This window comes from Salvelinus namaycush, chromosome 9 (genome assembly GCF_016432855.1).
Source record: "Salvelinus namaycush isolate Seneca chromosome 9, SaNama_1.0, whole genome shotgun sequence".
NCBI lineage: Eukaryota > Metazoa > Chordata > Actinopteri > Salmoniformes > Salmonidae > Salvelinus > Salvelinus namaycush.
The window spans coordinates 26702764-26720578 of NC_052315.1; the positions used below are offsets into that span (position 1 = coordinate 26702764).

The window sequence follows — 17815 nt, forward strand, 5'->3', positions numbered from 1 at the left end:
CTTTGTCTTAACAGACGCCACTGTTCTATCCTGCCGATACAGCGTATATCCAGCCCAGCTGTATGTTGATAATGTTGTCGTTCAGCCACGACTACGTGAAGAATAAGATATTCGTTTTTAATGTCCCGTTGGTAGTTTAATCTTCCTCGTAGATTTTTTTTCCAATGATTGCATGTTCGCTAGTAGAACAGAAGGAAGGCAGTGGGGGTTTATTTGATCGCCTACAAATTCTCAGAAGGCAGTCCTACCTCCGTCCTCTTTTTCTTATCTTCACGCAAATGACAGGGATTTGGGCCTGTTCCCGGGAAAGCAGTATGTCCTTCACGTCGGGCTCGTCAGACTCGTTAATGGGGAAAAAAAGCTTCTGCCAGTTTGTGGTGAGTAATCTCTGTTCTGATGTCCAGAAGTTATTTTCGGTCATAATGTTGCTGCTACCGTCTCCTATGTACAGAATAATTTTTTATTTTTTTTGACAAACAACGCAAAAAAAAACGAAGAGAAAAAAATAGTTGGTTAGGAGCACTTAAAACGTCAGCCATCTTTTCCATCGCCATGATACCATCAAGACACAGAATCAAGGCAAAGCATTATCAAGACAAGGAATCAGTCAACCCAACTCCACAAATGCAACTTCAGATCTCCGTTCCAGTTCAACTCATCAGATTAGTGTGAGCACTGCAGTAGCTTTGTGCGGTGCAAGTGATGATCAGACAGGTTCTTTGGCAGAATAAATGTGGTGTTTTGATTTTTGTGTTATAAATTGGTGTTATTACTTACACATCTTATGATTAGAAGTATGTAAGGCTACATTGTGGTTTTTGCAATGAATTTCCTTAACTCATTAATGTTGAAAAAAAAGTCCCCTCCCCTGCCTTATGCCACCACGAGTCTGGCAGTGGGTTTCTGCCTTGTCCTCGTCGCATGTGTCATAATAAGATGTTGGTGGGCCTCTGGGTACTGGTGTGTGTCCTCGCCTCCCCCACCATCTTCATTCGAGCAGTCGAGCCCAAGAGGGGACGGCTGAGGTGCCAAAGGAGTACAAGTTCGGACTGTGAGAAAGTGGCAGTTCTTCTGATGGAGACTATTTTGGGGTTTTTCATCCCTTTCTCCATCCTGGCCACTTCTTACTTTTGTCTCCAGAAGAAGGTTAGCAAACAAATCAATAAGTCCGAGCCAGTGGAGGTGGTCACAGAAGATAATTACTTAAGCATCAAAAGGCTGTCTCACAGCGTCGGAGAATGACCAAGCTAGTGACCTGCATCTTAGTGACCTTCATATTCTGGATGCCTGTAAATATCAATGTTGTAGATATCGCAACTACTTTAATCAAAACATCTGATCCGGGGGCCTACGACAACATGAAATCCTTTAGGAGGATTGTTGGGGATGCTGTCAAGACGTTGACCTTCATCATCAGCTGTTTGAACCCCTTCTTGTATGCCTCAAAGCAGAATCAAGACAAAGAATCAAAGCAAAGCATAATCAAGACAGGGAAACCAACTCCACAAATGCAACTTCAGATCTCCGTTCCAATTCAACTCATCAGATTAGTGTGAGCACTGCAGTAGCTTCGTGCGGTGCCAACACAGTGGTGTGGTGTAATCAGGCAAGTGATGATCAGACAGGTTCTTTGGCAGAATAAATGTGGTGTTTGGTTTTTGTGTTATTACATTTATCACTTTGCAATATGTTTATAAATTCATGTTTTTATTACTAACACATAATTATCTTTTGATTAGAAGTATGTAAGGATACATTGTGGGTTTTGCAATGAATTTCCAATGTAACATCGATAGGTTTAGGCTACTACATGATACCCGAATTTTCCCTATACCCATCATGAGGTTGCTACAACCTAGCCTATGGCTGAAAGTTTACAGCATCGGCGCACGGGTCGAGAGAGAAATTGGAGTAATCAAAGTGAGACAGGGACGCATTCAATACCGCCTTGCACACTCTTGCCTGCATGTAGCTAATTTGGGCGTAATCATTAGTCCAACGAGAGTTTCTATTGGACAAGTTCAGGTACACTATATATACAAAAGTATGTGGACACCCCTTCAAATTAGTGGATTTGGCTATTTCAGCCACACCCGTTGCTGACAGGTGTATAAAATTGAGCACACCGCCATGCAATCTCCATAGACAAACATTGGCAGTAGAAAGGCTTTACTGAATTAGCTCAGTGACTTTCAACGTGGCACCGTCATAGGTTTCCACCTTTCCAACAAGTCAGGTCATCAAATGTCTGCTCTGCTAGAGCTGCCCCGGTCAACTGTAAGTGCTGCTATTGTGAAGTGGAAACGTTTAGGAGCAACGAGGGCTCAGCCCCGACGTGGTAGACCACACAAGCTAACAGAACGTGACCGCCAAGTGCTGAAGCGCGTAGCGCATAAAAATCGTTTGTCCTCGGTTGCAACACTCACTACTGAGTTCCAAACAGCTTCTGGAAGCAACATCAGCACAAAAACTGTTCGTCGGGAGCGTCATGAAATGGGTTTCCATGGCCGAGCAGCCGCACCCAAGCCTAAGATCACCATGTGCAATGCCAAGTGTCAACTGGAGTGGTGTAAAGCTCGCCGCCATTGGACTCTGGAGCAGTGAAAACGTGTTCTCTGGAGTGATGAATCACGTTTCACCATCTGGCAGTCTGACAGACGAATCTGGGTTTGGTGGATGCCAGGAGAACGCTACCTGCCTCAATGCATAGTGCCAACTATAAAGTTTGGTGGAGGAGGAATAACGGTCTGGGGCTGTATTTTATTGTTCGGGCTAGGCCCCTTAGTTCCAGTGAAAGGAAATCTTTCTCAACGATTCTGTGCTTCCAACAACAGTTTGAGGAAGTTCCTGTTTCAGCATGACAATGCCGCCATGCACAAAGCGAGGCCCATACAGAAATGGTTTGTCGAGATTGGTGTGGAAGAGCTTGACTGGCCTACACAGTGCCTTGACCTCAACCCCATCGAACACCTTTCGGATTAATTGGAACACCGACTGCGAGCCAGGCCTAATCGCCCAACATCAGTGCCTGACCTCACTAATGCTCTTGTAGCTGTATGGAAGCAAGTCCCCTCAGCAATGTTCCAAGATCTAGTGGTAAGCCTTCCCAGAATAGTGGAGGCTGTTATAGCAGCGAAGGGGGACCAACTCCATATAATGCCCATGATTTTGGAATAAGATGTACGACGAGCAGGTGTCCACATACTTTTGGTCATGTGTATGTTTATCCCCGTTTCGTTCCGTTTCGTTCCGTTTAAGAAACTTTTTAACAGAATTGGCGGACTGAATACACCACTGATCAAACTCAAACACAGTTCACTTTCATAGCAGCCACATACAAACAGCATGATCACTTTACTCCTTGTATAATTCCTTCTCGCATCTACGCACTCGGTTTTCCCTTCAGGCCAAACCATAAATCAAATCATAACCGCTAACCTCTACACACAGCCTACATTGTTGTCACAATATTAGCGAATGTCATAGTCAACATAGCTACTAGAACTAACGTGATTGTAAACCCGCTACAATCATGCAGTACAGTGTAGTCAGCAAGCAGTTTAGCAGTTACACCGGCAGCACTGGTGGCAATAAATTAATAAAACCAAAAGCTTACCTTGACTTGGAAGAGTTCCAGCCAGCTAGCTAACATAGCATCTTTCTCTGTTTGAGCTGGGTGTTTGAGTAGGCTAAAATAGCTAGCTGCATTCACTAAAGTGAAATTGGAAGAAAATACAACGTAATATAGTTAGCTCTCTCTCTTGCTTCTCCTTCACTTTTGAATTAGTTCAAAACTTTTCAACTATTGTCTTTCTCTCTCTTTGAGTCAACTACTCACCACATTTTATGCACTGCAGTCTTAGCTAGCTTTAGCTTATGCTTTCAGTACTAGATTCATTCTCTGATCCTTTGATTGGGTGGACAACATGTCAGTTCATGCTGCAAGAGGTTGGAGGACGTCCTCTTCAAGTCGTCATAATTACTGTGTAAGTCTATGGAAGGGGGTGAGAACCACAAGCCTCCTAGGTTTTGTATTGAAGTCAATGTACCCAGAGGTGGATGGAAACTAGCTGTCCTCCAGCTACACCGTGATGCTACCCTACAGAGTGTGTCGAGGCTACTGTAGACCTTCATTGCAAAAAGTGTGTTTTATTAAATTATTTGATGACGTGAATATATTTAGTTTTATCTAAAAAGGTTCATCTTGAATGTTTCACTTCATTTGTATGAAATTCACTGAGGAAGATGGTCCTCCCCTTTCTTTTGAGGAGCCTCCACTGTGGGTATATTGAGCACTTGATTTATGAGTTTACTAAATAACTAACAAAAACTGCAGGTTATTTGGCAGAATAAATGTGTGTATGCATTTTGTTACATTTTCATTACTTTGTAATATGGTATTTTAGTGTTTTTATTAGTAAGCAAGCAGGACTGATCTTTTACTTGTCCGAAAGCTGAAGTCACCCCAAAAAATAAAGGTCTGTAACACCATCGAAAGGGTGACTGAAAATGAGTGAAGTACATACAGTACATTCAGATAGTATTCAGACCCCTTGACTTTTTCCACATTTTGTTATGTTACAGCGTTATTCTAAAATGTATGAACCCCCCCCCTTATCAATCTACACACAATACCCCATAATGACAAACCTAAAACACCTTACAGACCCTTTGCTATGAGACTAGAAATTTAGCTCAGGTGCATCCTGTTTCCATTGATCATCCTTGAGACGTTTCCACAACTTGATTGGACATGATTTGGAAGGGCACACACCTGTCTGTATAAGATCCCACGGTTGACAATGCATGTCAGAGCAAAAACCAAGTCATGAGGTTGAAGGAATTGTCCATAGAGCTCTGAGACATGATTGTGTCGAGGCACAGATCTGGGGAAGGGTACCAAAAAATGTCTGCAGCTTTGAAGGTCCCCAAGAACACAGTGGCCTCCATCATTCTTAAATGGAAGAAGTTTGGAACCACCAAGACTTCCTAAAGCTGGCCACCCGGCCAAACTGAACAATCGGGGGTGAAGGGCCTTGGTCAGGGAGGTGATCAAGAACCTGATAGTTACTCTGACAGAGCTCTAGAGTTCCTCTGTGGAGATGGGAAAACCTTCCAGAAGGACTACCATCTCTGCAGCACTCCACCAATCAAGCCTTTATGGTAGAGTGGCCAGACGGAAGCCACTCTTCAGTAAAAGGCACATGACAGCCTGCTTGGAGTTTGCCAAAAGGCACCTAAAGACTCTCAGACGGTGAGAAACAAGATTCTCTGGTCTGATGAAACCAAGATTGAACTCTTTAGCCTGAATACCAAGTGTCACATCTGGAAGAAACCTTGCACCATCCCTACTGTGAAGTATGTTGGTGGCAGCATCATGTTGTGGGGATGTTTTTCAGTGGCAGGGACTGGGAGACTAGTCGGGATCAAGGAAAAGATGAACGGAGCAAAGTACAGAGAGATCCTAATGAAAACCTGCTCCAGAGTGCTCAGGACCTGAGACTGGAGCGAAGGTTCACCTTCCAACAGGACAATGACCGTAAACACACAGCCAAGACAAAGCAGGAGTGGCTTTGGGACAAGTCTCTGAATGTCCTTGAGTGGCCCAGCCAGAGGCCAGACTTGAACCTGTTCGAACATCTCTGGAGAGATCTGAAAATAGCTGTGCATCAATACTCCCCATCCAACCTGACAGAGCTTAAGAGGATCTGCAGAGAAGAATGGGAGAATCTCCCCAAATACAGGTGTGCCAAGCTTGTAGCATCATACCCAAGAGGACTCGAGGCTGTAATCGCTTCCAAAGGTGCTTCAACAAAGTACTGAGTAAAGGGTCTGAATACTTATGTAAATGTCATATCAGTTTTTTTTATTTGTTATAAATTTGGAAAGATTTCTAAAAACCTGTTTTTGCTTTGTCATTATGGGGTATTGTGTGTAGATTGATCAGAAAAAAAAAACTATTGAATCAATTTTAGAATAAGGCTGTAACGTAACAAAAAGTCAAGGGGCCTGAATACTTCCGAAGCACCGTATTTTCCAGTTATGCAATGCAATGCAGAAGTATGTTCTTAACATATATATTTCAAATCTTAAAACACAGATTTGAGACCAGAATAACATTACCAGTCAGCTTAGTTTTCAATGTATTATTTTTACTTCACAGGGGTTTCAACTATATCCACAACAACATGTTGCAGTGCTTTATAGTACAATATGTTGCATTGAACTACGCCCTCTGACATAATCTGATACTTAGAATACAACAGGTCAATGGAAACTAGAGTGTTAGCAGATTCCTCTGCTTTGTTTGGAGATTTCTCCAGGACTGAAGAAATAGTAAAACACACCCCCTGGCCAAGCTAACTCACATCCCTCTGGTACAGCTATTGAAGTGGGATATGATACAGCTGCAGCAATGTGATTTGAATGGTTAATGTTAGGCTAACAGATATTACCGTCAATATCTTGTGTGTGTGTGTGTGTGTGTGTGTGTGTGTGTGTGTGTGTGTGTGTGTGTGTGTGTGTGTGTGTGTGTGTGTGTGTGTGTGTGTGTGTGTGTGTGTGTGTGTGTGTGTGTGTGTGTGTGTGTGTGTGTGTGTGTGTGTGTGTGTGTGTGTGTACACATCCATTTGGTAAAAAGCAGAGGTGGAGCTCATAAACAACCACTCCTTAATATGCTCATCAATTTACAAGGGGGTTGAGTGCATGCTAATGAAAACAAATGCACTTTTCACACCAATTATATCCTCACAAACAGTACACCTAACCATTACAGGTTCCCCTGGCCTGCAGGGTGCAGCGGTGCTGTCCAGGAAGTGCTAGGGGGAGGAGAGGCAGAGTTCCACCTCTGGGAGCTGAGCAGAGAGCCTGGTATGGAGCACAGGAGACTTCTAGAACAGACTTCTGGAACAGAGTCACACGAGTCCAAACCAACCCTATAGACCACAGAGCATGCAGGCCTAGGAGAGTCTGGGAGAGTGTGGTGAATACTAGCACTCTAGTGGCAGCAGACAAACGGATAAAGCTTTGTGCTTTTGAAGAACAAGGGAAGTAGAAATGCTGACCATAAAATTATTTTCATTCTTCCTTCAATCTCAAAGGAAGAGATGGTACTAAAATACAGTATTCTAATTGGGACATTTTAATTAGCATGTAGAGCTACTCAAATGAAACCTGTCCCATGACAGCAGTGAGAACGTTATTAACTGTCTGTCAGGGAAACCTCTCCCTCCCAGGTCCTACCCAGAATGCCTTGCACTCACAACACAATGCCCAGCCTCCTTTGACAGCTCTAAGGAAAGCTATTCATTTTCTGTCAACATATCCTCCACCTCACCTAAGTACATGACTTTTACAAAATCCACCATTATTGATAATCTAGGATGAAAAACAGCATTAAGTACTACATACATTTTGTTTGAAATGTAAACATCCTTAACGCATTATAACAATAATGATAACAATTATAATAATCAGAGCAATAATTACAGTATAGCAATAATAATAATAATGGACATTGCCTAAAAACTACATCATGTTGAGTTTTTCCAGAATGTCTCAAAAACATATATAGTGGAAGTACATTTTCTTTCTGGCTAATAGTAACTTAAATATTTACAATGGTTCATTTACAACCTATGGCCCAGCCCAGTCAGATAGTTGTCCTTTTTAAAAATAAAAAGCACAAGAGGAGGATGAAGGGTCCATGTGTCTGTGATAGTGGCACACTGGGTGTGTGGGTGCTGTGTGTCCCAGTGTGGACTCCCCATGTCAGTGTCTCAGGACCGGAGGTTCACATGGCCACCAGCTGGCCCAGAGCCATGCGGAACTGCTGTGTGCAGCCGGCCAGCTCCCGCACCCTCTCCGTCATGTCTCGCGCCGCACCGGGGGACGGGTACTGCAGCGCTGCAGTCTTGGTGCTCACCACAATGTCCTTGAGTTTGTCACACAGAGCATTACTGTGCTGGGCCACATGCGCCCGCACCTCTGGGGACTTGGCCTGCCGAGAGAGCGTGTCCCCGATGAACACCAGCTTGTGTGCGCTGAGGATGACAAATTTGCTGTGAGCCACGAAGATCTTGGGCGGCTGGTTGTTGTTGATGGAGGAGTAGAAGGCGTCGGTGGCGTTGGTGAGGGTGGTGACGTTGGCCTCACACTGCTCCGAGTAGAAGAGCAGCAGCTGCCGGTCGCCCATGCTCAGCTTGCTCCGCTGGGCCGCCGGATAGTGGGGAGGCGGGGTCCAGCCTGAGATGTCATTGTTGATTGGCTGGCTGACTTCCTGCTCCAGTCGCTCAAACTGTTTCAGCTTCAGTAGATGGGAACACGAAGAGAGTAAATAAATACCTGCCTGATCTGTAAAACATCCCCTATGAACTGACTGAACCCTCAACCACTAAGACACCAATGGAACAGCACAGTCGCACACAATGTTCTTTCAAACACTCCCTTATTAATCCCTCAGATACACATCCACTCTCACTGACAGACCCACAGGTCCTCACCTGCTGCCGTTCCAGTGTGGTTTTGTTGTTTCTGTTCCCTTTCTCTAATAATTGCCTCTGATTCTTCTCAAACTCTTCCTTACCCTGGAAATCAAACGACAGAAAGAAAATGTATCGTATTTACTGCTCCAAGCACATAGACACAAACACACTAAGACAATGCTGGGATGGAATTTTAATTCAACTGGCTCAAGGGAGGATCACCCATATAAAATAATGTCTGACACCACGTGTGATAATTCTCCTAATCAGCAGAGGGCAGTATGAGCTCATATCACACCAGACCAGACTGCAGCTCTGCCACTGCACTGAGAGAAAGTGACACATGACATCGAGATTTGTATGTTAGTGTGCCAAACACACATATAGCACTGAAACATATTTAAGATATAACTGTATTTTAAACAAGATCATATCATCTTAACATAATCTGTTCTCCTTGCATTTTCATAGCAACAACACTGCTGCACATGAGGGATACAACAGCAGCAATGGACAGCGAAAGCGATGACATATGATGGGTAGAGAAACATGCCTGTACATGCAGTAATGGTGACTGATGATGACACCTGAAGCAGTGCGTTGGGGGAGTATGTGTATCCCACATGACGAAGCTTTGTATGGGAAATTGATCAATCTACTGGTGTATCGTCATCTCTATCTTCTCTCTCATCTGAAATACTGTACCAGCCTATCATTAAACACAGACAGACACTATGGCTTGACATGCTTAACGTAATCCATGGGTTAATGTAGAGTGCTCCTGATTGCTCCAAACCACCATGCTGTTATAAGAGTACCAGTGCTGTCACTGACAGTACCAACACACTCAAACCTTATTCTCCACTGATAATTGAGGATGTAAATGCATATGTGATGATCTGTTTTGTTCTTTCGTATGAGGAGGTATTACCTGTAAATGCACATAGTCATAGTCCTCCATCCAGCCCTCCTCTGTAGTCTCGTACGGCCGGTCATGGGTCTCCTCCTCGGCCGTGAACTTGGGCGGGGACGGCAGGGGCCGGGACTGGATGTTGGCCCTGCCGTCTCCTGTCTGATAAGCTGAGATGTTGTTGTTGGTCATCTGACCCATGAGGTCAGCAGTGTGGGGGACGGGGGGCAGAGGAAGCTGCTGCTGCTTGTTTGTCCTTTTAAAGAGCAGCGAGGCGTTGCCATGGAGAAAGGAGGCCAGCTGTTTAGTGTCGTCGGGCACGCCCCGGGCACACATGACCAGCCGGTCCAGGTCATCCCCACCACTGCCTGCTAAGGGTGCCATTTGAGCAGAGGGGGCCCAGCCCACAGCATCCAGAGCCTGGCTGTACTTGACCAGGCCCTGGAAGGCTTCCTCCATCTTCTGCACCTGCTTGCCCAGCTTGGCCTGCAGCGTGCGGTCAGTGGCCTGGGCAGAGTTGGCCACAGCCCCCCGTGCAAACTCCAGCAGGTCCCTGACGGCCACCCTCATCCTGTCCACCGCCTGCCTGATGGCTGGCAGGTTGGCCTCCATCTGGGTGGGGCTGCGCCAGTTCCCACTAATGAAGGACATGAGGAGGGAGACGGAGCCCTCCACCTCCTGCTGTAGGTGGGAGAGGCGCTCCATGGCCTGCTCCAGGTCTAGGATCAACAGCTTCCCCGGGCCGGCCTGGCTGGGCACCACCGACTCCCTGACTGGCACCATGTCCAGAGAGGAGGTGGACAGGTTGCTGCGGGTGCTGCCCGTGCTGGAGGCAGACAGTCGTTTGAAGCTGACCGTCAGCTCCTCTGTGGCACCCGCGTCTCTCACCACCTGTGGGGGGACGTCATAGATAGAGTCCTCGCCTGCAGGCCGCTCGCGTGGGAAATCGTACACATCCTGGGGGTTGTGGTGTCCGCCCTTCCTCAGACTGGCAGGGATGTCGTAGATCTCCTGGCCCAGGGGGGCGTGGTGGGCGTCTGGGTGGCGCTTGCCGGTGAGGGGAGGGGGAGGGACGTCGTACACGTCTTCAGGGATGGGGGGCTCAGGCCCCCCGGGGATCAGATAGCCCTGGCTGTGGCTCTCCAGACTCTTCAGCTTGGCAAAGTGGGGGGGAACATCATAGGTCTCCTCCCTGATAGGAGCGTCTGGAACATCCTTACTGACGGAGGGGGGGAAGTCGTACACCTGGGAGGGAGACAGAGGCAACATCAAACACACATACTGTACTGACTCTCACTGCCATAGGACTTCATAATGATGTCAAACACACATTCTGACTCATGATAAGGAGGAGGGATGGTTACTTTAAGGCCCCACATATCCAGCAAACAAGGACAGATGGTAAAGTACACTGGGATTGATGAGTCTACCACTGTATCCCTCCTCTCCTACAACAACAGACAGAGAGGACACCCTATTGGTGCAGCAGCAGCCTCTCACCGTTTGCTGGGAGAACAGCTGGCTCTTGTCCACACTGGGGGGCGTGTCATAGATGTCTTGGCCACTGGGGGGGCCTTTCAACACCATGGGTGGCGTGTCATACACCTGGGGGGAAGATAGAAGGCACAGTGAGATAAAACAACCCAAGCAATAAAGATACATTTACAGACACACTATCAGAGATATACAGACACACATTAAAAGAGACGTGCACACATACAGACACACACACACAGGGCGGCAGGTAGCCCAGCGGTTAGCGCGTTGGGCCAGTAACTGAAAGGTTGGTAGTTCACATGCCTGAGCTGACAAGGTGAAAAATCTGTTGATGTGCCCTTGAGCAAGGCACTTAACCCTAATTGCTCGAAGGTCACCGTTGATAATGGCTGACCCTGGCCGTGACCCCACTCTGAGGGTGTCTCAGGGGGAGTTGGGATATGCAAAGAACACATTTCCAATTCACATGTGTATTAATTTACACTTACATAAACATCCACATCCACCTTCCTACCATTTTTTGTATGCTTTCTTTTTTACCTCTCTCCTCTTCCCCATTAGTAAGGGTATATAATGTCAGGGAAGGGGAGACAAACAGAGGCATTATTAAGGCTGCAGACTGAGAGGGGGTTAGTGATGGCGTTGATACACGCGATAGGACCCTCTCTCCCACTCCTACACAGAGGATACACATCCCATCTGGGACTGGCCCTGACACACACAGGACTGACTGGAGCAGGATCCAAGTTGGAAACAGCTGGAGAAAATATTTTATACAGCAGAGACCTTAACCTCAGTGCTAACTCTGCTCTCATAAAACCTCAGTGCTACTGGTCAGTTGTGCCTGCATTCGCCACTGTATGACATATGAAAACCATAAGGTTTGTGATGCCCACAAAATACAACATTCAAATCAATGTGGAGATTTTAGTGCAACAATGATACAGAATGTGTTTGAGAGGATGCCTATTGCCTAACCTCTTTTCTAAAGCACTGTCGAATTCAATCCCAGAATGCACTTGAGCCTGGAGCAGCAGCGAGGGAATTAACTTTGCTGTCAGTCTTGTGTGAGTAAACTTCTGGAACATACCGCCATGCAGCAGCCAAAGTCTTGTCTCTGTCTGTCTCCAGCCTATGAAGGGTCTGATGTTGATGAACAGACTATTTCAGAACTATATAGGTGATGTTAGTCACCAAGTTAAGGAGCTTGGTAATGAGTTTTAGGATCTTTTAGGTTAATGGCTGTATTAAACAGCGCTTTGTTGATCATAAACATCAGATTGACGCTCCATGTGTGACAAACGCACACTCACAAACACACAACCCAATCTACTGCCAGGGTCTGACAATCTACTGCCAGGGTCTGACAATCTACTGCCAGGGTCTGACAATCTACTGCCAGGGTCTGACAGTCTACTGCCAGGGTCTGACAATCTACTGCCAGGGTCTGACAATCTGCTGCCAGGGTCTGACAATCTGCTGCCAGGGTCTGACAGTCTACTGCCAGGGTCTGACAATCTGCTGCCAGGGTCTGACAGTCTACTGCCAGGGTCTGACAATCTGCTGCCAGGGTCTGACAATCTACTGCCAGGGTCTGACAATCTACTGCCAGGGTCTGACAATCTACTGCCAGGGTCTGACAATCTGCTGCCAGGGTCTGACAATCTACTGCCAGGGTCTGACAGTCTACTGCCAGGGTCTGACAATCTACTGCCAGGGTCTGACAATCTACTGCCAGGGTCTGACAGTCTACTGCCAGGGTCTGACAATCTGCTGCCAGGGTCTGACAGTCTACTGCCAGGGTCTGACAGTCTACTGCCAGGGTCTGACAGTCTACTGCCAGGGTCTGACAATCTGCTGCCAGGGTCTGACAGTCTACTGCCAGGGTCTGACAGTCTACTGCCAGGGTCTGACAATCTACTGCCAGGGTCTGACAGTCTACTGCCAGGGTCTGACAGTCTACTGCCAGGGTCTGACAATCTACTGCCAGGGTCTGACAATCTACTGCCAGGGTCTGACAATCTGCTGCCAGGGCCTGACAATCTACTGCCAGTCTGCTGCCAGGGTCTGACAATCTACTGCCAGGGTCTGACAGTCTGCTGCCAGGGTCTGACAGTCTGCTGCCAGGGTCTGACAGTCTACTGCCAGGGTCTGACAGTCTGCTGCCAGGGTCTGACAATCTACTGCCAGGGTCTGACAGTCTGCTGCCAGGGTCTGACAATCTGCTGCCAGGGTCTGACAGTCTGCTGCCAGGGTCTGACAGTCTACTGCCAGGGTCTGACAGTCTGCTGCCAGGGTCTGACAATCTGCTGCCAGGGTCTGACAGTCTGCTGCCAGGGTCTGACAATCTACTGCCAGGGTCTGACAGTCTACTGCCAGGGTCTGACAGTCTACTGCCAGGGTCTGACAATCTGCTGCCAGTGTCTGACAAAGGACCCCCTCTAAAGTTGATGATGCTGAGGAAGGATTATCTGCAGGCTGGGTGTCAATAAGCGTTGCACCTGAGGAGGAATAGAGTATGTGGTATCTAAGATTCAACTTCCTCCCTGTTTCTCTACAACGTGACAGCAAACAGCAGCAGACTGACAAGCCAACTTCTCCCTCCTCCTAAACACTTATAACACACAGCAAATTGCACTCCCATCACTTGAAATGCGGCTGTCCCCAAACAAGCAGATTAGCAATTATAATTCAGACCAAACAGTGTGATACAATCTGTTCTCCAGGCCTTTGGGGGATGAGACTGACAGAGAGAGGAGGCAAGAGGGACTACAGTATGAATAACAAATCCACCCCCCCAACCATTGGGCACCTTGAGAAGACACTTGATCAGAATCTTGAATTCAGCCGATGCAATTTGTTTGGAGTTGGTATTCAACGTGGGTACACTGATCTGATAGCAGACAGGTTGGAGTGAAAAATAGATGTTTGTGTTACTCCTCTCAGCAGAAAACCAAAACCAGGGCTCAATAGATTGTCCAGTGAACCTGGGCTGCTATCTGAGCTTGAATGCAATGATATCCCTACAGGCCCTGCACTATATTTGAAGGATCACGTTGCCTCTCTAAAAGGCTGTATGTCTACTCCTTTCAGCTTCCTCTTATTCATTTTTGTTTCTACTCTCAGTTTGTCTTCCAACTGCTTTTCTCCCTCTCTGACGCAGTCAAACAGCTTTTCCTCTTTTTCCCTCATTCTCTCCTCCTTCCAGCTGGTTCTTTACCCCTCTCTACTGCCATGCGACCTTTGCTGTGTCTGTGTCTGTGTGTGTGTGTGTGTGTGTGTGTGTGTGTGTGTGTGTGTGTGTGTGTGTGTGTGTGTGTGTGTGTGTGTGTGTGTGTGTGTGTGTGTGTGTGTGTGTGTGTGTGTGTGAATGACACAGAAAGCGGGTTCACCTTCAGAGCCAAAGCACATGCAGCTCAGGACACGCTGCTCACTGTGCTTTGTGGAAAAATACAACCTTCATTTTCTAACGCCTCCAGACACTGAAATATCTACTTCCCCTGTTAGTAATGTATGACCTTCTCTAAAAATAGACATGGAGTCACAGAACCGCTGTGGGTTTAAACATACACAGAGTGAGAGAGAGACAGAGAGAGGGAGGACAGAGAGAGACAGAGAGAGGGAGGGAGAGTGAGACATAGAGAGGGAGGAGACACAGAGAGAGAGAGGAGAGGGAGAGACAGAGAGAGGGAGGGAGAGTGAGGGAGGGAGGAGAGGGCGACAGAGAGAGGGAGGGAGGGTGAGGGAGGAGAGGGAAGAGAGGGAGGGAGGAGAGTGAGAGTGGTTTAATATTCCTAATACATCAATTATTAATGAGAAGTGAGACACTTCACAGACAGATGACCAATCGAGTCAGGAAGTGTGTCTAAGGCAGTCGAGAGGAATAATAGCCATCAATCTTGTGAAGAGGACAAAATCACTTCATTGACATAGGAGACAATAAGTGGCGAGGCAGGACAGTGAGAGGACATGAATACCACAGCCCCTCTCATACATCGGACACCAACTAGTGTGGCTCAATTGCTGATGATATGGAAGATGAGAAATCTGTTCTGGGTGTGTTACTGTATATGTTACTGTATACTTTACTAGAAAGGCAGGGAAGTGCAGTGTGTTAACATAAACACAGGTGAGGTAAACATATTTTTCCCATGAAAATAAAACCCTTTGAATTGAGAGAGACACGAAAACAGCAAGTCCGGGACAAGGTAGCATGTCTGGTGAACAGGTCAGGGTTCCGTAGCCACAGGCAAAACAACAGAAACTGGATCAGCAGCACGACCGGGTGGACTGGGGACGGAGACAGCCAGGAGTCATCCGGCATGGTCCTAGGGCTCAGGAGAGAGAACATGTGTTTCTAGCTGACACCTCACCTGCTGGTTGTATTGGCTGTGGGTCGGGGGAACATCATAGATGTCCTGGGACTGCTGGGATGGAGGCAGGTGTCTGGGGGGGACGTCATACTCATCCTGCTCTGACTTCCCTGTGTCATACACATATACCTGACCCACCCGCGTTGGCACCACCACCTGAGAGATAGAGAGAGAGATAGAGAGAGAGAGAGAGAGAGAGAGAGAGAGACGGACGGACGGAGGGAGACATGATGTTAATGAAATGGTCTGTTACAGTATTTTGTCAAATTGATGCAACTTTAAGCCTAATGTGCTTTTCCTCTGTCCAAATGACTCCATCACGTAGACGATTACTGTAGTATGCACATTATATCTATGTAACGGATGTGAAATGGCTAGCTAGTTAGCGGGTACGCGCTACTAGCGTTTCAATCAGTTACGTCACTTGCTCTGAGACCTGAAGTAGGGTTGCACCTTGCTCTGCAAGGGCCGCGGCTTTTGTGGAGCGATGGGTAACGACGCTTCGTGGGTGACTGTTGTTGATGTGTGCAGAAGGTCCCTGGTTCGCGCCCGTGTCGGGGCGAGGGGACGTACTAAAGTTATACTGTTACATCTACTCAAGACTCAATCATAATGAAATCCCCCTGACCCACAGTGAGGAGTCAACACAGCCTGTGACAGTCTGGATTAACCACAGAGGCAGTAAAAACAGAATGGGGGTCCTGGGGGATCAGTATGGGAACAAGGGCTGTCCTATTGTCTGCCTGTTTACCCACAGTATTATAGTCTCAGGGTTATGTCAACTGTCTGGGCCTGGGAAATGAAAACAGACAGATAGACCGCTATATAGACAACAGCACACTGGCTTTCCATCAATACAGACACACTAACTGGAGCATACCCTCCATCCAAACTAGTACACATTCTCACAGGATATTACGAATCAAAGCATTAGCATTCCCTATCAGGACCATATCATGTCATATAATAATATGATATTTCCCTGCATCAGTGCTCCTTGGCAGTCTATATCTGAGTTCCTCTGGCTGTGTGTTCGTCTGTGTGTGTGGATGTCTCTCCTCTAACTTCCTTTAATCTGGCCCTGCTATCGATCCCCTGCAGACGAGGTCTGTGGAATCACACAGAGAAGGAATGCTGCTATCTCTCTCCCAATCAGGACACTGGGGGAGATCTCTGATGATCTACTCCCAGCTACAGGGATACACCGCTGCCCTCACTACTGATGGGTGAGGAATGTAGCAGTACAATCACACACACACACACACACACACACACACACACACACACACACACACACACACACACACACACACACACACACACACACACACACACACACACACACACACACACACACACACACACACACACACACAGTCAATCACCTTAGAGAAATAATACAATACAAAAGCTGCAGCACTGGTACTAACTATACTGAACACACCTCCTGGTACAAGATGGTGGTGCCTAGTGAGCCGCCCGATAGCACTTAATAGAATCTCATCATATCCACTCCTCACTAGTGGCTATGGCAACCAGGCAGGTGGGAGTGAGATAGATGCTCTTCAGATATTGAGTGTGCACCAATCCAAGTTTATAAAATGCAGCAATAAATATCTACTAGTAATCAATATGTGAGTTCACATTCAATAAAATAAATCCATTGTCCATTTAGATAGACAGAGAAACAAATACACACCGACACGCTTGCATACACAAATATGCATGAGTACTCGAGCACCAACACACACCAGCCTTTACTAATTGTTAATTCTACTCCCCTTCTCTGCCTCTCCTTTGTGAAGGGTACCTCAGTAGTCTGCTTGACTGGCATTCAAGAAACCAATCACATTCTTTGCTAATGAACTCTCCTGGATCCTGTCATAATATTTGCTCTCCCAGTCAGGCTGCCTGCCACTTGAAAGGTGACAGCCCAGCTAAACAGATAATTAAGCCATTGCACATTAAATAAATCTGACAATCTGCCTCTGTTAATATGTCTCATCCCTGTCCTCATGTCCTGTCTGTATCCTTCCTCCGCCTCTATATGGCTCCCTTAGTAACTTCCATTCATTCAGAACCAGTGTCTAAAGAAAGTAGATGTTCTAACCTGACAGCCTATAAGCTGAAATAGGAGTAAGGGAAAACCCCAGAACAAATTGAATCAACTGAACCAAAGTAATATTAGAATGTCTCCCTACACAAAACTCCCTCCCTCCCCCCTTTTCCATGTCTCTCCCCTCCCATCCCTGCCTTACTTTCCATGTCTCTCCCCTCCCATCCCTGCCTTACTTTCCTAGTCTCTCCAGACAGCCTATTCCCCATGGAGCCAGCCAGTTTCACACACGTTTAAAGTACACAGCAGGTGTTTCATCTAACACATTCCAGGGTGATATCTCCCAGCCTCCTTGGCAGCCTTCTCTCACACAAAACGCTCGCTTTTCTCAATACTCAGATATACTGTAGATCATAACATTTATTGTGTGCTCCTCTTGACCTAAAGACCTTTACTACCACATAGTAACAACATACCCGTTCCTTTGTGCTATAAG

The 17815-nt window shown here is 46.8% G+C and overlaps 1 protein-coding gene across 6 annotated transcripts in view; it reads right to left on the reverse strand.

Moving 5' to 3' along the window:
* Positions 1 to 6131: 6131 nt before the first annotated feature.
* The window catches only part of LOC120053907 (breast cancer anti-estrogen resistance protein 1-like), a 116141-nt gene continuing 104457 nt past the window's right edge, over positions 6132 to 17815 (reverse strand). For 4 of the 6 annotated variants that reach the window (XM_039001209.1, XM_039001205.1, XM_039001210.1 and 1 more), the window contains exons 3-7: positions 15264 to 15419; positions 10894 to 10998; positions 9415 to 10638; positions 8502 to 8585; positions 6132 to 8308 (exon numbers count right to left, since the gene is read on the reverse strand). In XM_039001209.1, the coding sequence (XP_038857137.1) occupies positions 7793 to 8308; positions 8502 to 8585; positions 9415 to 10638; positions 10894 to 10998; positions 15264 to 15419 (2085 nt within the window). In that variant the 3' untranslated portion in view covers positions 6132 to 7792. The remainder of the gene's footprint in view (positions 8309 to 8501; positions 8586 to 9414; positions 10639 to 10893; positions 10999 to 15263; positions 15420 to 17815) is intronic. The other 2 variants (XM_039001206.1, XM_039001211.1) reach the window with 1 other exon arrangement.